The sequence below is a fragment of the Chanodichthys erythropterus genome, chromosome 15 (genome assembly GCF_024489055.1).
Source record: "Chanodichthys erythropterus isolate Z2021 chromosome 15, ASM2448905v1, whole genome shotgun sequence".
NCBI classification, from domain to species: Eukaryota; Metazoa; Chordata; class Actinopteri; order Cypriniformes; family Xenocyprididae; genus Chanodichthys; species Chanodichthys erythropterus.
The window spans coordinates 7,965,176-7,986,931 of NC_090235.1; the positions used below are offsets into that span (position 1 = coordinate 7,965,176).

At 42.7% G+C, this 21,756-nt stretch overlaps 3 protein-coding genes across 3 annotated transcripts; all 3 read left to right on the plus strand.

Moving 5' to 3' along the window:
- The first annotated feature begins 1,921 nt into the window (after window positions 1–1,921).
- On the plus strand, window positions 1,922–5,493 carry LOC137002161 (keratin, type I cytoskeletal 13-like). Its single transcript, XM_067361665.1, has 8 exons — window positions 1,922–2,122; window positions 3,445–3,903; window positions 4,081–4,163; window positions 4,250–4,406; window positions 4,489–4,650; window positions 4,745–4,870; window positions 4,953–5,173; window positions 5,343–5,493. Exons 1-8 carry the CDS (start codon window positions 1,922–1,924, stop codon window positions 5,491–5,493), a joined length of 1,560 nt encoding a protein of 519 aa, XP_067217766.1.
- Window positions 5,494–11,821: 6,328 nt separating this feature from the next.
- Window positions 11,822–14,006, plus strand: LOC137002191 (keratin, type I cytoskeletal 13-like). The gene is made up of 7 exons (XM_067361695.1): window positions 11,822–12,381; window positions 12,561–12,643; window positions 12,730–12,886; window positions 12,969–13,130; window positions 13,224–13,349; window positions 13,431–13,651; window positions 13,821–14,006. Exons 1-7 carry the CDS (start codon window positions 11,950–11,952, stop codon window positions 13,951–13,953), a joined length of 1,314 nt encoding a protein of 437 aa, XP_067217796.1. The 5' UTR covers window positions 11,822–11,949; the 3' UTR covers window positions 13,954–14,006.
- A 1,743-nt stretch (window positions 14,007–15,749) lies between these two features.
- Window positions 15,750–17,748, plus strand: LOC137002162 (keratin, type I cytoskeletal 13-like). The gene is made up of 7 exons (XM_067361666.1): window positions 15,750–16,198; window positions 16,360–16,442; window positions 16,529–16,685; window positions 16,768–16,929; window positions 17,024–17,149; window positions 17,223–17,443; window positions 17,613–17,748. The coding sequence occupies exons 1-7, from the start codon at window positions 15,770–15,772 to the stop codon at window positions 17,746–17,748; spliced, it is 1,314 nt and encodes a 437-aa protein (XP_067217767.1). The 5' UTR covers window positions 15,750–15,769.
- The last annotated feature ends 4,008 nt before the right edge of the window (window positions 17,749–21,756 follow it).

Genomic DNA, 21,756 nt, shown 5'->3' on the forward strand with positions numbered 1-21,756 from the left:
AAAGACTGTTTTTCCCTCCCTGCCTCCCTCTCCCGCCTCCTCCAAGTCATGTCTATACTGCACCTCCACCTCAAGCCCCCTCGCCCAGATCTCCACCTCGGACCTCTGGGCGATTACCTTCACCCCGGCTCCAACCTCCCTCTGCTCCACCGTTGCCCATCAGTCCTCCAGCTTCACCAGTCTCCATCCTGCCTCCACTCACACCTTGGTCATTCATCAGCCTGCCCTCCCCTCTGGACTTCACTCCTCCGTCTCCGCTCCGTCACTCCGTCCCTCGGATTCAGTTGGCCTCCTCACTCCCCCCGGGGTTCGTTTTGTTGGCTGTCCTTCTGCTTTCACTGCGGCCTTCTGGAGCCCCGGCTGCGCTTCGGTCGGCGGAGCCTTCGGTTCCGCCATCACCCGCCAGTCCTTCAGCGACGCCTGGGCTCAACGCCTCGAAGGCTTCGGCTCCTGACCCGCCATGGCTGCCCGCTGCACCTGACCCGCCATGGCTGCCCGCTGCACCTGACCTGCCATGTATGCCTGCTGCATGTCTGCCCGCTGCACCTGACCCGCCATGGCTGCCCGCTGCACCTGACCCGCCATGGCTGCCTTCAGCCCCTGACCCGCCATGGCTGCCTTCAGCCCCTGACCCGCCATGGCTGCCTTCAGCCCCTGACCCGCCATGGATGCCTTCAGCCCCTGACCCGCCATGGCTGCCTTCAGCCCCTGACCTGCCATGGCTTTTGAACCTGCCCTGGAGACCTCCACTCCAGTTTGCTCCTCCCCCTGCACCAGCTTGAGGTCTCCAGGGCGCCCGCCCCCCTCCCGGTTGTTACATCTACGGCGCGAGGACGCGCCTACCGGGAGGGGGGGGTAATGTCACAGAACCCTTGTTTCCCTGGACTTCAATTCCCATGTTCCTCCTGTTCTCCACACCTGCACTCACTTCCCTCGTCAGCTCCTCATCATCACAGATCACCTGCACCTGGACTCTATTGTTAGCACTCCTATATAATGCACTCACTCCCTGCACTCCTCGTCCGTTCTCTGTTTTGTTAAGGTGTCTGTCTGTTGTTCATTGCCATTGTTTGAAGTAAAGTCTCTATTATCGTGGAAATCCGTATCTGCCTCATCTCTCTACCAGCCACCCGTAACAATATAATCTTTAGGGTATTAGGTTAGCTAATTTGGCTTGCTGTCCACTGAGGAGGGGCTCGATGAAGCATCTTCAACTCGAGCTCACCCCCCAGTGAATAAATAGGATGTGATTACATAGGGCAAGGTACCTGAAATGAAGGTGGAGTTTGGGGAGGTGGAGGGATGCTGAAACAGCTGAGACTGAAGAGAGGTAAGCAGCCGCTTATATACTCTGGCTGTTGATTGGAAGATTAGATTGGCTCGCTCCTCCCTAAATTACGTTTAGGAACTTCACTAGGGTTATGCAAAAATGAGTACACCCCACAACAAAACTACTACATCTAGTTCTTTGTATGACCTCCATGATTTTTAATGACAGCACTCAAGTCTTCTAGGCATGGAATGAACAAGTTGGCAACATTTTGCAACATCTATCTTTTTCCATTCTTCAAGAATGACCTCTTTTAGAGACTTGATGCTGGATGGAGAGTGATGCTCAACTTGTCTCTTCAGAATTCCTCATAGGCATTCGATTGGGTTCAGATCAGGAGCCACTGAATCACTTTCACCCTGTTCTTCTTCAGAAATCCAACAGTGGCCTTAGATGTGTGTTTAGGATTATTGTCATGTTGGAAAAGTGCATGACGACCAAGGGCACGGAGTGATGGTAGCATCTTCTCTTTCAGTATAGAGCAGTACATCTGTGAATTCTGTGATGCCATCAATGAAATGCAGCTCCCCGACACCAGCAGCACTCATGCAGCCCCACATAAGGACACTGACACCACCATGTTTCACTGTGATGTCTTCTTCTTCCACCAGCACCTACATGTCCTCAGGGGGATCTTCTGGCTTATCTGTCTCCGGTGGCGGAGCTGGTCGTGTCTCAGCCATGCGTGCCAGTAGCGTGTTTGGGGGAGCAGGAGGAAGCGGTGTCCGTATCTCCAGTGCCTCTGCTTCTCGTTCCCTCTCTGCTGGAGGTGCTGGCTTCGAGGTGGTGGAGGTTTCAATCTGGCTGATGCCGCTGACGTGTCTGCAAATGAGAAAGCCACCATGCAAAACCTCAATGACCATCTGGCCTCTTACCTGAAGAAGGTGCGCTCTGATGCCTTCAATGAAATGCAGCTCCCGACACCAGCAGCACTCATGCAGCCCCACATAAGGACACTGACACCACCATGTTTCACTGTAGGCACCATGCATTTTTCTTTGTATTCCTCACCTTTGTGATGCCATACAGTTTTGAAGCCATCAGTTCCAGAAACATTTATCTTGGTCTCATCACTCCAGAGTATAGAGTCCCAGTAGTCTTCATCTCTGTCAGCATGGGCCCTGGCAAACTCTATGTGGGCTTTTTTTTTTGTGGGCCTCTGCTTTAAGAGAGGCTTCTTTCGTGGACAGCACCCATGCATGCCATTCATCTGCAGTTTACGCCGCACGTACAGTATTCTGACTGATAAGTAAAGCTTTGCTGATCTTCTTGTAGCCTTCACCTTTCTGGTGTAAAGAAATAATTTTCTTTCTCAGGTTTTGTGACATTTCTCTTCCATGTGGTGCCATTGCTGACAGCATGAAATGGGAAGGGGTTTTAACACCCTTTTATAGTCAACTGTCTTCTGGACACCTGTGTAATGAATAATTAGACTCACCTGTGGTTGAACTCTTGTTAAATTAGACATTTATAGTCTAAAATGTAGATTTGCTACAGAGACTTTCAGTGGGGTGTACTCATTTTTGCATCACCCTAATTAAATTGAGTTAATCTGAAAATATTATTAACGTTACTTTCATGTTATAAGTTAAACAGATGTTATATAAAACTTAGTCTTGTCAACATTTTGGAAATTGTTTTTGTGTTCATTGAGATATTGTTTAAAATGTTACTTTTCAAAGAGTGGTGTACTCATTTACGCTGAGCACTGTATTATGTATTAATGTATTAATGTATTAACTAACATGAACTAACCATGAGCAATACATGAGCACACATTAACTATTGAACCTTATTGTAAAGTGTTACAATTATATTGTGATAGAGTCGCTAAACTATGCGTTCCTAATACAAACATCAAAAGTTTCATTGAAATTAGTTAATTTAAAGAAACTTAAAGGGGTTTTTGAGGAATTTAAGTGAAAATGTTAAATGTTAAAACACCATGCAAAAACCTGTCTTCAGCCACGCCTGCTACCACGGGGAATGGGCAAATAGTTTCACGCTCCCCCACCTTAGGCAATTCATCCACCTAGTCCCACCCCCATTTGTCCACATAAAAGGAACAAGGGTCGTCTTCTCCTCACTCATCCACTCACTCATTCTCTGGCCAGAGTAGAGAACGACAACAAGACTCCTTCAAAATGATGTCTTCTTCTTCTTCCACCCGCACCTACATGTCCTCAGGAGGATCTTCTCGCTTATCTGTCTCCGGTTTCGGAGCTGGTCGTGTCTCAGCCATGCGTGCCGGTAGCGTGTATGGGGGAGCAGGAGGAACCGGTGTCCGTATCTCCAGTGCCTCTGCTTCTCGTTCCTTCTCTGCTGGAGGTGCTGGCTTTGGAGGTGGTGCTGGTTTCAACCTGGCTGATGCCGTTGACGTGTCTGCAAATGAGAAAGCCACCATGCAAAACCTCAATGACCGTCTGGCCTCCTACCTGGAGAAGGTGCGCTCCCTCGAGAAGGCTAATGCTGATCTTGAGCTGAAGATCCGCCAGTTCCTGGACACCAAGGCGGGCCCCTCTGCTCGTGACTACAGCGCCTATTTCGCTACCATCAGTGACCTCCAGGCCAAGGTATGAGACATAACTATTATTCAAGTCAATCATTAAACCACCTTCAGATAAAACTTTCCAGTTTCCTCATTTGCAAAGCATATATTCAAATAATGTGAAAAAATACCATATTTCTCAAGTATGTAACTTCAGGAGATATCTAAAATTTGTCTATTTTTACTCATTTTCCTCTTGAAGATTCTGCATGCTACTGGTGTAAACGGAGGCATCTACTTGAGCATTGACAATGCCAAGCTGGCTGCAGATGACTTCAGAGTCAAGTAAGTGACTAGCAAAATAACAAACAGTACTTCCAACATCTATAAAAAGCACAAAAGCATTTATATCAGTTTCTTTTTTTGTGCAGATATGAGAATGAGCTGAGCATGAGGCAGTCTGTAGAGGCAGACATTGCTGGGCTGAGAAGGGTGCTGGATGAGCTGACAATGTCCAGATCTGATCTGGAGTTGCAGATTGAGGGTCTGAGAGAAGAGCTGATCTTCCTCAAGAAGAATCATGAGGAGGTAAGTTGGTTCACACCCATCAATAAACAAGTAATTCCTCTAAATGAAGCAAATGCTCAGTGGTTTGTTATTGCATCTTTAGGAACTCTTGGCAATCCGTGCCCAGATGAGTGGACAGGTCAATGTAGAGGTTGACGCAGCACCACAGGAAGACCTGACAAAGATCATGGCTGAAATCCGTGAACACTATGAGGCTGTTGCTAATAAGAATCGCAAGGATCTTGAGGCTTGGTTCCAGTCCAAGGTAAAAATCAGATGTTTTTAAAGAAAGTGCAGCATTATAATGAAAGCCAACAAAAGACTTACCTGACTGATTTACTATGGAATGTCTTTTATAGAGTGAAGCCCTTAACAAGGAAGTTGCTGTCAGCACAGAAACCCTTCAAACATCCAGATCTGAAATCACTGAGGTTAAACGCACGCTCCAGGGTCTTGAAATCGAGCTACAGTCACAACTCAGTATGGTAAGCAAAGAGGGTTGAATCCCTTAATGTTTTGTCATTACATTGTGTAAAGCACAGAATAATTCATTTTTTTCCCAAACAGAAAGCGTCGCTGGAAGGCACTTTGGCAGACACACAGGCCCGCTATTCCTCCATGTTGTCTGGCTACCAGTTCCAGGTGACCAGCCTGGAAGACCAACTGGTGCAACTTCGTGCCGATCTGGAGCGTCAAGGTCATGAGTATCAGATCCTTCTGGACATCAAGACCAGACTGGAGATGGAGATCGCAGAGTACAGAAGACTTCTGGATGGAGAGACTGCTAGGTATGACAACTACAACTAAAAATCTCTAAAGAACAGCATTTAGATTAAACAGTAGTATCAAAATTTCTCAGTGAGCAGCCATGAATTATTGCAACAAACAAAATTAAAGTGGGATGGAAATATCGGTCTGGCATTTCTGTAATGTAATTTTGTGTTTCTACCTCTGCAGCCTCTCAAGCTCAAGCAAAATCTCAAGCTCAAGCACAAGCACAACTACACGCAAAGTGGTAACCGTTGTTGAAGAGGTGGTGGACGGCAAAGTGGTCAGCTCATCTTCCCAGGCTACAAGCCAGACCGTGTCTGAACAAAAGACCTCTTGAGCAGAAAAATCTACCTCAGAGTGATTAAAAAATACCAATAAACTGGTATAACTGCAAATTTCTTGTGTTTGTCTTACTTTCTTCTTCTTCTTTTTTGTTTTGATATCATATTTTTTCATAATGTGAAAATGTATACAAAAGGCATTCAAATTAAAAAACAGACCAGCTAGTATTAGCTTAGTTGTGGTATAAAACATTAGAATAAGAAAAAAGGAATAACAGCTAACTCAAAGACCCAATTACATTGAATTAACATACGCTAGTAAAGTTTGCAGGGTCAAACCCTAAATCACCTGTGTGACCTTGAGCAAAGGACATAACCCCAGGTAGCTAGGCCAGCACCAACATTACTTTTGAAATTTTCCTAATTAAACAAACCTGATTAAAAGATGTGCCTCCGGAACTGGAGTTGGGAAACACTCTAGGATACTGTCCCTGCAGCAAAATTATTATTATTATTTAGAATTAAACAATATTAGATACTAACCATGTTTAGCTGTGCAGTATTATATTCACTCCACATTCCAAACATTTAAAAGTTGCTCAACACAACTAAGTTACATGCAAAATTAAAACTTTCAATTTTCCAGTTTTAATAAAAACATTCCAATCTGTCACAATAAATCTGGGGCCGTATTCACAAAACATTTTATCTTACCACTAAGAGTTCTCCCAAATAGCAGTAAAAATTCTTAGCTAAGAGTTTTCTCTTAAAACCTATTCACAAAGCTGCTGAGACAAACTTTTACTAAGGAATAGAGAGAAATCTTAAGATAAGAGTAAGGGTGGGGTTGACCTCGTTGCTATGGAGTATACACACAGTAATTGGCTGATGGGGGAGGAGTCAGCGATTTAATCATAGAAATATTGTAGAATGAGGTGTCATGTTTCCATAATAAAATAAATGTTGCATTATTCAAATAAATATTTTTTAATAAAAATGTTGCCATATTGTTGCCATAAAGGTTTTAAAATGTAGGTGTCACTAATTAAACTAGTAGCCTATACGGTTAATTGTCCACCTCTTGGATGTCTGCATCTCAAGAGAATGCAGAATTCAAGCGACAAAATATGTTTTATAAACAAAGTTTGGCAGAAACACATTCAAACATTCTTTCTAATCAGCTTGAGGAGGAATATATAGACGAGAGCCGACTCGCCTATAGTTACTTAGACAGTTCCCTTTCGATACTTCACTCGTACTGCGTATGGGGAAAGGTCTCCCTTTTTCCCCGGTGCTGAAGCCTTTTTCAATAACGCAGTGTAACTGCACCGTCATTGGTTCACTCATAGACAAGTTGTTGAACCAATGGCGGCGCGGCATAGCTGCGCGGTCTATGGCGACAAAGCGCGCGAATGTTCCCGCCGAAATGGGCGGGGTTAAGGGCTATATAAGCGGGCGTTTCGCCATAGGACTTCAGTGTTTTCTCCTTCAGCGGCGACCTCTACTTCTCTTCGCTGATCTCCGCCTGAAGCCGAAGAAGCTCGCCGCCTTCCTGCTCTCGACGCCGTCTGAAGAGGCTCCCGCAGCGGACTCGCCTGGACTCGCCGGTTGAGGACAGCGCCGGCGTCCTCGCAGACTGAAGCTTCCAGCGCCGTCGCCGAGTCGCCGCCTCCCGCTTCCCGCCGCTTCCTGTGCGTCCCCTGCCGCCATCCGGCGCGCCGCTTGAGAGCTTCACCCGCGGCTTAACGCCGTTCTAAAAGAGCGATTTCAGCGGTTTTAACCACTTCCAGAGCTTCCGCGCCCCTCGCCGCTCTAAAAGAGCCACCCAATTGCCGTTTACACGGCAGCGGCATCTTACGATGCCCCGCCACTCATGTGGTACATGCAGGGCCCCCCTGCACGACGATGATGGACACAGCGAGTGTGTCGCCTGCCTGGGCAAGCCCCATGCGGACGGCGCGCTCGCTGGAGACTCATGCCCGCACTGCGAGTGCATGAGTCTCGCTTCCCTGCGCTCGCGGGTCGCCTTCTTCACGGAGGGCGATCTCGCCGCTCGCGCCCTCCCGTCTCCTTCCTCCCGCGAGCCGGCTAGGAAGAGACAGCGGGGTAGAGCGACTCAGCGCCCGGAGTTGAGCGAGCTCACGCCGGCCCAGCCCCCGCGTGCCTCGCCCTCTCCTCCTAGGGAACTCTCTCCCGTTCTGTTCTCCCGCCCTGAGCAGCGTCCCTCCGCGGAAGCAAGTGACCTCGTCTCATTCGGGGGAACGGACGACGAACAAGATGACTCCATGTCGCTTGCGGCTTCCGAAGGGGAAGGATGGGCTGGCGAGCCAGAAGACCCCGCTCCACCACCTCCCTTGGAACCCATTGAGCATGGCCAGGGCATGGATGCCGAGCTCTTCCGCATCCTGTCTCGAGCCGTAGAGGAGCTGGACCTCGAGTGGGCCCCTCCAGAGGAGCCGTCTCGCAGCCGCCTGGACGAATGGTTCCTGCCAGGCCGCCGCCAAGCACCTCGCCAGCGTTCAGCGCTGTCTAGAGATGCTAGCAGTGATGAAGGCCCTTCAGTTCTTTCAGGCTTACTTGACGGGACGTCATGTCCTAGTTCGGTCAGACAGTATGACTGTGGTGTCATACTTGAACCACCAAGGCGGTCTCTCATCCAGCCGCTTATGCGCTCTGGCGAAACGTCTTCTGGAATGGGCTCTTCCGAGGCTTCAGTCGCTCAGAGCGACTCATGTTCCTGGCAGGAACAATCTGGGTGCGGACATGTTGTCACGGAGCAACATCCCCTCCGACGAGTGGATGCTCCACCCCCAAGTGGTCCTCAAGATCTGGGAGTTCTTCGGGAAGGCAGAGATAGACCTCTTCGCCTCAGAAGACAACTCTCACTGCCCAAAATTTTTCTCGAAGGAAGTAGATGCTCTGGCCCACACATGGCCCAGCACGCTCCTTTACGCTTTCCCTCCGATCGCACTGATCCCCCAGGTCATCAGACGCATCAGAGAAGACCAGCACAGAGTCCTTCTGGTGGCCCCGCTCTGGAGGAACCAGGTTTGGTCCTCAGAGCTATTCAGGCTCTCCCTGGGAGCCCCGTGGCCGATTCCCCTGAGACGGGACCTCCTCTCTCAGGCAAACAGAACAATCTGGCACCCACAGCCGGAGCTCTGGGCTCTGCACCTCTGGTCCCTCGATGCGAGCCGACTAGCCTCCCCGGGGACGTCCTAAATACCATTTCTCAGGCTAGAGCCCCGTCCACGAGACGCCTCTACGACCAGAAGTGGTCAGTCTTTGTTGATTTGTGTTCGGCACGCAACATAGACCCTGTGGAGAGTGACGTATCTTCCATACTGTCTTTCCTCCAAGAGCGCTCTGGAATGGGGCGCACCCCTTCCACGCTTAAGGTTTACGTAGCAGCCATTGCGGCGTTCCACGCTCCTATTGCTGGCCAATCAGTGGGACGAAACGGGCTTGTGATCCGTTTTTTTGAGGGGTGCTAGGCGATTGAATCCTCCCCGCCCTCTCACTGTTCCCCCCTGGGACCTCTCATTGGTCCTCAGGGCCTTAAAGGGAGCCCCATTTGAACCAATGGGTTCAGCCGACCTCAGGCCCCTAACGCTAAAAACCGCTCTGCTACTAGCACTAGCATCGGTTAAGCGTGTCGGCGATTTGCAGGCTCTCTCTGTGAACCCTGCATGCCTTGAATTCGGGCCTGGTGACTCTAAGGTCGTTCTGAAACCTAGGCATGGCTACGTTCCTAAGGTGCTCTCAACTCCGTTTAGAGCTCAGGTCATTTCGCTCTCTGCTCTTCCTCCCTCTGCGGATGAACTGGAGCTGGAGCTACTCTGCCCAGTCAGGGCATTGAGGACCTACATAGAGCGATCGCGGTCCTTTAGGCAGTCGGATCAGCTCTTTGTTTGTTTTGGCGGCCGCACCAAAGGGTCTCCGGTCTCGAAACAGCGCATCTCCCGTTGGATAGTGGATGCTATTAACCTGTGCTACTCCTCACTGGGTACTAACTGTCCCATAGGAGTCAGGGCCCACTCCACTAGAGGAATGGCTTCCTCGTGGGCTTTGTCCAACGGAGTTTCCATCCAAGACATCTGTGAGGCGGCCGGTTGGTCTTCGCCGTCCACCTTTGTCAGGTTCTATCATCTCGATGTCCCGACCTTACAAGCTCGGGTTCTCTCGGTGTGATTAGCGGCCTCTGACGAGTTCCGCTTCACTCCATCCCAGGAAGTATCTTCCTTAAGTGTAACCATGGGTTCGGTTAGGCTTTGCCTTCTTGCTTGTCTTCTTGGCCCCATCTTGGTTGGCCAAATGCAAGCTATATCGTTCCCAGCCGTGGCACGGCGTGGTTGAATTCGTTCCCCATACGCAGTACGAGTGAAGTATCGAAAGGGAACGTACTCGGTTACTAACGTAACCTCGGTTCCCTGAGATACGGAACGAGTACTGCGTCACTTGCCGTGCCACGAGGCTGCGGCTCAGGGTCGTCGCTTCAGTCGATTGACACTGAAGTCCTATGGCGAAACGCCCGCTTATATAGCCCTATACCCCGCCCATTTCGGCGGGAACATTCGCGCGCTTTGTCGCCATAGGCCGCGCAGCTATGCCGCGCCGCCATTGATTCAAAAACTCGTCTATGAGTGAACCAATGACGGTGACGTTACACTGCGTTATTGAAAAAGGCTTCAGCAGCGGGGAAAAAGGGAGACCTTTCCCCATACGCAGTACTCGTTCCGTATCTCAGGGAACCGAGGTTACGTTAGTAACCGAGTACGTTTTCTGTCGCTCCTCACTCTCGGCGGGGGATATGGGGAGAACTTTGGGTTTGGGCTAAATTCCAAGCTCGGAGCCCTCGATCCCCTTGGACAGCACACCAAATACGCTTATTACATATATATATTTTTTACTCTATTCAATCATTTGTAATTGTGAACTCATGCAAACCATTGCCACAGGTAATCAAACAATATTTATTTATTTGTTAAAGATTATTTTTGGCATCTCATTGTAGATTCAAATCTATAAATCAAAATGTATTGCATTTATGAAGAAAAGGTTCAGCACCCAAGGCTCTATTGCTATTGCCTCAATGGTGTACAGTGTCTTTGGATGGATAAGGTGTGATTTGGTCTTAGTGACTTAGGAGTCCTCTTGACTACTCCTAACGTTTCACAGACTTAGGAGCTAGACTTAGCGCTAAAATGCTTTGTGAAATACTCTTACAGCAAAAATTTAGGAGTCCTAAAATTAGGACTGACACGCCCATTATTTTTAAGAGTTTCTCCTAAATCGGCAAGTTAGAAGCTACTTTTAGCCTTAAGATGTTTTGTGAATACGGCCCCTGATTAATATCAGGTCACCCAAAACCCAATTCAGACCAGCTAAAACTGCTTTTAATCATTTGGTTTTTAATCTCCTCCATGAGAGACTCAAGGCCGGTGCGCCTCCCAGGTGAAGCTCATTAACTCTCGCGCCACCGGCCTCGCGCTGTTCCTTCATGGCTCTCGCCCGCCCTGGTCGCCACACTCACTTATTCACCAATGCAGTAAAAATTGCATTGTTTAAATGTATGATTTGTAAATAATAATAATAATAATAATAATAATAATATATATACATTATATATATATATATATATATATATATATATATATATATATATATATATATATATATATATATATAAACATATGCAAACTATGTAATGGAATTTATGTCAATCTCGATAACTGTCCATTTATATTATTAATATATTTGCTGATTTTATTTAATCTACATTTTGTGAAATTACAAAATATACTCACCTTGGAAGTCCACAACTATGTGCAGTGGAAAATATTTTATTTGAAAGTAAATAAAACTTTTACCCCACAGTCATTTATAAACTGGCCTATTATGAACCACTGGAAATAAGAAATGACAGATATATGTACAGCAAAGAATAATATAACAAAAAAAAACAAGAAATAAAATACCTGTGTCCCACACACAAAAAAAACACATATATCTTGGATGCTTTGAGTAAATATTTTATTTTTATAACAATAAGCCAGCTACATATATAGTGAAAAAATTAACTACATGATCATTTTGCTATTATTTCTTGAAAATATTTAAATATATTTTTATTTTTCATTTATCATACTGATAGAGCCACTATACTGTGCATTCCTAATGCAAACATCTAAATTTAATTGAAGAGAAAGAAATAAGTAAAAAAAAAAAAAAAAAAATCCATGATTTTATGCTCGAGTCAAAATTTAAGGGGTTTTTGAGGAATTTAAGTGAAAATGTTAAATGTTAACACAACATGTAAAAACCTGTCTTCAGCCACGCCTGCTACCACGGGGAATGGGCAAATAGTTTCACGCTCCCCCACCTTAGGCAATTCATCCACCTAGTCCCACCCCCATTTGTCCACATAAAAGGAACAAGGGTCATCTTCTCCTCACTCATCCACTCACTCATTCTCTGGCCAGAGTAGAGAACGACAGCAAGACTCCTTCAAAATGATGTCTTCTTCTTCTTCCACCCGCACCTACATGTCCTCAGGAGGATCTTCTCGCTTATCTGTCTCCGGTTTCGGAGCTGGTCGTGTCTCAGCCATGCGTGCCGGTAGCGTGTATGGGGGAGCAGGAGGAACCGGTGTCCGTATCTCCAGTGCCTCTGCTTCTCGTTCCTTCTCTGCTGGAGGTGCTGGCTTTGGAGGTGGTGCTGCTGGTTTCAACCTGGCTGATGCCGTTGACGTGTCTGCAAATGAGAAAGCCACCATGCAAAACCTCAATGACCGTCTGGCCTCCTACCTGGAGAAGGTGCGCTCCCTTGAGAAGGCTAATGCTGATCTTGAGCTGAAGATCCGCAAGTTCCTGGACAGCAAGGCGGGCCCCTCTGCTCGTGACTACAGCGCCTATTTTGTCACTATCAGTGACCTCCAGGCCAAGGTACGAGACATAACTATTATTCAAGTCAATCATTAAACCACCTTCAGATAAAAACTTTCCAGTTTCCTCATTTTCAAAACATATATTCAAATAATGTGAAAAAAATACCATAATTCTCAAGTGTGTGACTTCAGAAGATATCTAAAATTTGTCTATTTTTATTCATTTTCCTCTTGAAGATTCTGCATGCTACTGGTGTAAACGGAGGCATCTACTTGAGCATTGACAATGCCAAGCTGGCTGCAGATGACTTCAGAGTCAAGTAAGTGACTAGCAAAATAACAAACAGCACTTCCAACATCTATAAAAAGCACAAAAGCATTTATATCAGTTTCTTTTTTTGTGCAGATATGAGAATGAGCTGAGCATGAGGCAGTCTGTAGAGGCAGACATTGCTGGGCTGAGAAGGGTGCTGGATGAGCTGACAATGACCAGATCTGATCTGGAGTTGCAGATTGAGGGTCTGAGAGAAGAGCTGATCTTCCTCAAGAAGAATCATGAGGAGGTAAGTTGGTTCACACTCATCAATAAACAAGTAATTCCTCTAAATGAAGCAAATGCTCAGTGGTTTGTTATTGCATCTTTAGGAACTCTTGGCAATCCGTGCCCAGATGAGTGGACAGGTCAATGTAGAGGTTGACGCAGCACCACAGGAAGACCTGACAAAGATCATGGCTGAAATCCGTGAACACTACGAGGCCGTTGCTAATAAGAATCGCAAGGATCTTGAGGCTTGGTTCCAGTCCAAGGTAAAAATCTGATGTTTTTAAAGAAAGTGCAGCATTATAATCAAAACCAAAAAAGACTTACACAACTGCTTTGTTATGGATTGTCTTTTATAGAGTGAAGCCCTTAACAAGGAAGTTGCTGTCAGCACAGAAACCCTTCAAACATCCAGATCTGAAATCACAGAGGTTAAACGCACGCTCCAGGGTCTTGAAATCGAGCTACAGTCACAACTCAGTATGGTAAGCAAAGAGGGTTGAATCCCTTAATGTTTTGTCATTACATTGTGTAAAGCACAGAATAATTCATTTTCTCCCAAACAGAAAGCGTCGCTGGAAGGCACTTTGGCAGACACACAGGCCCGCTATTCCTCCATGTTGTCTGGCTACCAGTTCCAGGTGACCAGCCTGGAAGACCAACTGGTGCAACTTCGTGCCGATCTGGAGCGTCAAGGTCATGAGTATCAGATCCTTCTGAACATCAAGACCAGACTGGAGATGGAGATCGCAGAGTACAGAAGACTTCTGGATGGAGAGACTGCTAGGTATGACAACTACAACTAAAAATCTCTAAAGAACAGCATTTAGATTAAACAGTAGTGTCAAAATTTCTCAGTGAGCAGCCATGAATTATTGCAACAAACAAAATTAAAGTGGGATGGAAATATCGGTCTGGCATTTCTGTAATGTAATTTTGTGTTTCTACCTCTGCAGCCTCTCAAGCTCAAGCACAAGCACAACTACACGCAAAGTGGTAACCGTTGTTGAAGAGGTGGTGGACGGCAAAGTGGTCAGCTCATCTTCCCAGGCTACAAGCCAGACCATGTCTGAACAAAAGACCTCTTGAGCAGCAAAAATCTACCTCAGAGTGATTAAAAAATACCAATAAACTGGTATAACTGCGAATTTCTTGTTTGTCTTATTTTCGTCTTCTTTTTTGTTTTGATATCATATTTTTTCATAGTGTGAAAATGTATACAAAAGCCATTCAAATTAAAAAAACAGACCAGCTAGTATTAGCTTAGTTGTGGTATAAAACATTAGAATAAGAAAAAAGGAATAACAGCTAACTCAAAGACCCAATTACATTGAATTAACATACGCTAGTAAAGTTTGCAGGGTCAAACCCTAAAGGGTCATCACCTGTGTCACCTTGAGCAAAGGATATAACCCCAGGTAGCTAGGCCAGCACCAACAACACTTTTGAAATTTTCCTAATTAAACAAACCTGATTAAAAAATGTGCCTCCAGAACTGGAGTTGTCCCTGCAGTAACTACATACTTTCATGCTGGGAAGGACGGCGCATAGTTTCTGGACATTGCCTCCTGTTGGTCAAAAGGTGTAAAGTATGGTTAACTCTGTACCTATAACATAATAAGGGTCACTCAGAACTCAGAGCAAAATCTAATAATCATCACTTGAGAATTAGTTCTACTATATTAGGAATTTATAAAATTATTATTATTTTTTAGAATTAAACAATATTAGATACTAACAATGTTTAGCTCTACAGTATTATATTCACTCCACATTCCAAACATTTAAAGGTTGCTCAACACAACTTAGTTACATGCAAAATTAAAACTTTCAATTTTCCAATTTAAATTAAAACATTCCAATCCCTCACAATAAATCTGATTAATATCAGGTCACCTAAAACCCAGTTCAGACAAGCTAAAACTGCTTTTAATCACTTGGTTTTTAATCTAGCTCACTTATTCACCAATGCAGTAAGAATTGCATTTTTTAAATGTATGCTTTGTAAATAATAATAATAATTTTAAAAATATAAAACATATGCAAACTAGGTAATTGAATTTATGTCAATCTGATAACTGACCATTTATATTATTAATATATTTGCTGATTTTATTTAATCTACATTTTGTGAAATTACAAAATATACTCACCTTGGAAGTCCACATCTCTACATGCTTCAAATGACACCAACCAATATGTGCAGTGGAAAATATTTTAAAGCAAATAAAACTTTTACCCCACAGTCATTTATAATCTGGCCTATTATGAACCACTGGAATTAAGAAATGACAGATATATGTACAGCAAAGAATAATATAACAAAAAATTAAGACATAAAATGCCTGTGTCCCACACACACACACAAAAAAAAAAAAAAAAAAAAAATATCTTGGATGCTTTGAGTAAATATTTTATTTTTATAACAATAGTCCAACTACATATAAAGTGGGGTCCCATGATCATTTGGCTATTTCTTCTTGAAAATATTTAAATATATTTTTATATTTTATTTATCAGACTGATAGAGCCACTATACTGTGCATTCCTAATGCAAACATCTAAAGTTTAATTGAAGAGAAAGAAATTAGTTAATTTAAAGAAACTCAAAAAAAAAAAAAAAAAAAAATCCATGATTTTATGCTCGAGTCAAAATTTAAGGGGCTTTTGAGGAATTTAAGTGAAACTGTTAAATGTTACCACACCATGTAAAAACCTGTCTTCAGCCACGCCTGCTACCTCGGAGAATGGGCAAATAGTTTCACGCTCCCCCACCTTAGGCAATTCATCCACCTAGTCCCACCCCCATTTATCCACATAAAAGGAACAAGGGTCGTCTTCTCCTCACTCATCCACTCACTCATTCTCTGGCCAGAGTAGAGAACGACAGCAAGACTCCTTCAAAATGATGTCTTCTTCTTCTTCCACCCGAACCTACATGTCCTCAGGAGGATCTTCTCGCTTATCTGTCTCTGGTGGTGGAGCTGGTCGTGTCTCAGCCATGCGTGCCGGTAGTGTGTATGGAGGAGCAGGAGGAACCGGTGTCCGTATCTCCAGTGCCTCTGCTTCTCGTTCCTTCTCTGCTGGAGGGGCTGGCTTTGGAGGTGGTGCTGGTTTCAACCTGGCTGATGCCGTTGACGTGTCTGCAAATGAGAAAGCCACCATGCAAAACCTCAATGACCGTCTGGCCTCCTACCTGGAGAAGGTGCGCTCCCTCGAGAAGGCTAATGCTGATCTTGAGCTGAAGATCCGCCAGTTCCTGGACAGCAAGGCGGGCCCCTCTGCTCGTGACTACAGCGCCTATTTCGCTACCATCAGTGACCTCCAGGCCAAGGTACGAGACGTAACTATAGAACATATTGTTCAAGTCAAAATTATCCAGTTTTCAATATCCCATGTTTCTTCATTTGCAAAGCATATATTGAAAGCATGTAAAAAAAATACCATATTTCTCAAGCATGTAACTTTATTTATTTATTCATTTTCCTCTTGAAGATTCTGCATGCTACTGGTGTAAACGGAGGCATCTACTTGAGCATTGACAATGCCAAGCTGGCTGCAGATGACTTCAGAGTCAAGTAAGTGACTAGCAAAATAACAAACAGCACTTCCAACATCTATAAAAAGCTCAAAAGCATTTATATCAGTTTCTTTTTTTGTGCAGATATGAGAATGAGCTGAGCATGAGGCAGTCTGTAGAGGCAGACATTGCTGGGCTGAGAAGGGTGCTGGATGAGCTGACAATGACCAGATCTGATCTGGAGTTGCAGATTGAGGGTCTGAGAGAAGAGCTGATCTTCCTCAAGAAGAATCATGAGGAGGTAAGTTGGTTCACACTCATCAATAAACAAGTAATTCCTCTAAATGAAGCAAATGCTCAGTGGTTTGTTATTGCATTTTTAGGAACTCTTGGCAGCACGTGCCCAGATGAGTGGACAGGTCAATGTAGAGGTTGACGCAGCACCACAGGAAGACCTGACAAAGATCATGGCTGAAATCCGTGAACACTACGAGGCTGTTGCTAATAAGAATCGCAAGGATCTTGAGGCTTGGTTCCAGTCCAAGGTAAAAATCAGATGTTTTTAAAGAAAGTGCAGCATTATAATGAAAGCCAACAAAAGACTTACCTGACTGATTTACTATGGAATGTCTTTTATAGAGCGAAGCCCTTAACAAGGAAGTTGCTGTCAGCACAGAAACCCTTCAAACATCCAGATCTGAAATCACAGAGGTTAAACGCACGCTCCAGGGTCTTGAAATCGAGCTACAGTCACAACTCAGTATGGTAAGAGAGTATTAATGTTTTGTCATTACGTTGCGTGAAAAACACAGAATAAATAATTTCCTCACCCAAACAGAAAGCGTCGCTGGAAGGCACTTTGGCAGACACACAGGCCCGCTATTCCTCCATGTTGTCTGGCTACCAGTTCCAGGTGACCAGCCTGGAAGACCAACTGGTGCAACTTCGTGCCGATCTGGAGCGTCAAGGTCATGAGTATCAGATCCTTCTGAACATCAAGACCAGACTTGAGATGGAGATCGCAGAGTACAGAAGACTTCTGGATGGAGAGACTGCTAGGTATGACAACTACAACTCAAAATCTCTAAAGAACAGCATTTAGATTAAACAGTAGTGTCAAAATTTCTCAGTGAGCAGCCATGAATTATTGCAACAAACAAAATTAAAGTGGGATGGAAATATCGGTCTGGCATTTCTGTAATGTAATTTTGTGTTTCTACCTCTGCAGCCTCTCAAGCTCAAGCAAAATCTCAAGCACAACACGCAAAGTGGTAACCATTGTTGAAGAGGTGGTGGACGGCAAAGTGGTCAGCTCATCTTCCCAGGCTACAAGCCAGACCGTGTCTGAACAAAAGACCTCTTGAGCAGAAAAATCTACCTCAGAGTGATTAAAAAATACCAATAAACTGGTCTATCTCTGAGTTTCTTGTGTTTGTCTTATTTTCTTCTGTTTTGTTTTAATATATTTTGTCAAAATGTGAAAATGTAGACAAAAGGCATTGTGGTATAAAACATTAGAATTACAAAAATGGTATAACAGCTAACTGAAAGACCCAAATGCATGGCTGTTCTCAATTACCAGTACAAAAACTGAAATGACAAAACACTGCCGATCCAGTAAATTAAATACATTAAAGCAGGTTAAAGTTCATTTTCAATGAATATATCCATTTACAAATATAAGCAAAATATTTATCCTATACAACCAGCTATCAAAATAATTAAATAAATCTCTCTATGGCACGCATACAACCATTTGAATGCATTTAAAAGAGGCTGGTAGCCTACATAGGCTAAAACATTATTTGACATTACATTATTAGGTCATTCATACTTTATTACATCATGGGGGCCAAGCAGCAAAGCCAATTAAAGCAAATACACATTACACTATTTGTCTGTTCACTTACAACCTGACAGACAACTCTTTACCCCTTCAAAACACCAGTCACTTTTCATTCTTGACCTTACTGACACTTCCTTGGGCACTCTTTTGAGATGTGCAGTTATTTGCCTCATGACTTTAGTTTAAAGGGTGAAGTAACAACACAAAGTTGAATGATTGTTATTTCAAATATAGCCTATTATCTCGCCTACGGCATAAATAAATAAAGTACTTTAGTATTAAAGTATTCAGGTTGTGAATGTCACAACGCAGACACATTTCTACACAGCCTTGTAATATTGCAAATCTGAATGTTAAGGAATCTTTTTTTCCGCAGCAGTCTCAAACTCTGTAGAATATCTCTACACACTTTATCCGAAACCACTGTTTTCATCTGGATTTTTGTTCGAGTATTCAATCATTGTGGAACTGCTGTTACCCAAAATTATTTTAACTATTTTAATTATTTTAAATTATTTTAATTGTCGAGTCAAGTTAAACCTGGGAAAGATTTCTAGTAGGCTTACTCTAGGCATACGTGTTTTCGATGATAGATTTTAACATTATTAATATGATGATATCGCAATATCTTGACAAAATGTTATAAATTGTGCTGAAGTAAAGTGTCTCACCTCTTCCTCAGAAAACCGCGCCATTCTTGTCACGCTCGCGCGCTCTTGTGGTCGAGCACGCAATCGACGCTACCAAACAAACAGCCAGTGTTTGTACATAAAAATTAAAAATTTAAATCTAAGGAATTTGACTAAACATTGCCATAAAACGGATATTTCTGGGATTCAGAGAAGCGAATTTCTTGTTAAGGTGACTCGTTTGCTTTAGATAACTGTGTCGAAAAACATATATGGTAACGCTTTAATACTGATCCTTCATTAATGAATAAATACACAGGAACAAATGAATAATGCATTATTAACACTCTAGTAACTACTATTAACTATAATAAACTCTGTTTAATGAATTAGTAAGTAATAGTGCTCAGTTGAAGGAAGTAGTTCAATATTAGCTAATCAGTAGCCTAACAGTTTTTTTCATACCTCCATAACTACAGGTTCATAATTAACATGAATGATGCATAATGTATACTTAATTCTAAAGTAAAGGTCTTGGTAACCCACTAGTAATGACTGAAGTATAACTAAATAGTTAAGAAGGAATTACTAATTATTTGGATCAGTATTCTTAAGTGAAAAGCATGATAACGCTGTAACTACTGAAGTTATTGTAAACTTTTGATGTTTTTGTACTGTAATTCCTTATGATATATTTGGTAACACTTGAGTAATTACTAGTGGGTTACCATGATCTTCACTATAGAATACTGATCCAAATAAGAAGTAGTTACTTTAGAGTTATATAGTAACTTTTGAGTTATTACTATCCAATACTTTACAAAAACCTCAAAAGTTTACAATGACTTCAGTAGTTACTAGAGAGTTATCATGTTTCTCACTTCAGAATACTGATAATCCAAATAATTAGTAATTACTTCTGAAGGATTTGGTAATACTTCAGTCATTACTAGTGGGTTACTATCACCTTCACTTTAGAATTAATTATACATTATGCATTATTCACATTAATTACAAACATGTAGTAGTTCTTAGTAGTTCTCTGGGGGGTATGAAAAAATAGTAGTTACTGATTAGCTAATAGTGAACTACATCAGAGTTTCTTGTTAGTTAATAGTAGTTACTAGAGTGTTAATAATGCATTACTCATTTGTTCCTGTGCAGTTATTCATTAATGAAGTATCAGTATTCTAAAGCGTTACCTCATATTTTTATTTTAACACCGTTAGATTACAAGTTTTTGTACAACTGAGGGTCATGTAAATATAAAGAATCTAATTTCCCACTCTTTTTAAGAAAGATGGCATCAGTATTATTCAGAAACATGTTGCTGTGGTGCATTAATGACAATAATGATGAACAATTATTCATTTTAGTCTTCAATCAATTGGTGACTTATGAAAATGTTGTTAGACTTCCATTATTCAAAACATTGAATTACATTAAAAATGTAAACTTTATTATGGGGTAGTAGCCTATAGCATTGTGAGAGTGAACATTGTTGGCAGCAGAGAAACATTTTTTTTTTGCTTGCTGAATATATGCAAATTAGGGAGAGGTCAAATACCACAGTAAATTCCTGCAGCTCAAACATGCTAAACTCTAAACTTTTGAAAGGAACACACGTACCATGTCCATTAATTAACAGAAAATTTGGTAAATGAGAATAGGATATTAATTTATCTTTATAATCTGATTTTGAGTTTTAAAACATAAAACTCATCAATCAAATGTTCATTCAGGGTACACACACATTTATATTAAACATAGTTATAAATATTAAATAGAATTATTAGCCCAATCTTATTGTAAAGTATATTTGTACAAAGCTTATATCAAATTCTCGATATAACAATATGAGAACTAAAGGCAAATAAAAAATAAATGATAAAATGTATCATGAATCTCTTTTTACGCAGATGTCTATCCTCAGCTCAACAGCCCAAGGGAGGAATTTGATATGTTAAGCTAAACCTGCGGGAAACATCCTGCTGCTCTGTTTAGTGCACAAAGGTACATGCACAAACATGAAAAGTTTCAAACAATCCACTTTTACCTCTTAGTGCCCCTTTATAGTAAAATTGTTACATAATAAGTTACTGTAAGCAAATCTTCAAATGTCAATGAGTTCAACATAGTTCTGTGAAGTTTCACATCTTATCCAGTTACATCTTTTTACACTTTGATAGTTATTCTGAAGTCACACTTGCTTCTTCCAACATGGTTAGATTACTTATATGATGCAGCTGGTGTTCAAATTCTGCAGTGAGCTTTTCGTGGCTCAGATTTTAGAGTAACGAGCAGTAAAAATTTAAATGAGAGTTAGTTTGCCCAAAAATGAAAATTCTGTCATAATTTACTCACCCTCAACTTCCAAACCTGTATGAATTTCTTTCCTCTGCTGAACATAAAAGAAGATATTTTGAAGAATGTTGGAAACCAAAAAGTTGATACTATGGAAGGCAATGGGGCCATCAACTTTTTGGTTACCCATGTTCTTCAAAATCTTCTTTTGTGTTTCGCAGAAGAAAGAAACAACTTGAGGGTGAGTACATTTTGACAGAATTTCCATTTTTGAGGCGAACTATCCCTTTAATGGTGGTCTAGAATATTCAAGGGTTTTAGAGCATAAGGGGCTTTACAGTGAAACCAGCAGTGAAAAACAAGAAACCTCCACAAATGTCTGAACATGTAGCTCTTATCTGAGAAAAGTTTAGAGGGGGTATGCAAGCTTCTATCTTACTTGAGGGGGTGATCAATCAGCAAGCATTACGTGTCTTAGTGTCTCTGTTCACTTAAGATGATTTAAGGTGACAGAGTTTCTTGCTGTCAGCAAATGTTTGATGGAAAAAAGGTTACCATGTCTTTTCTTGTCAGCTTCACCAGCACATAAAAGG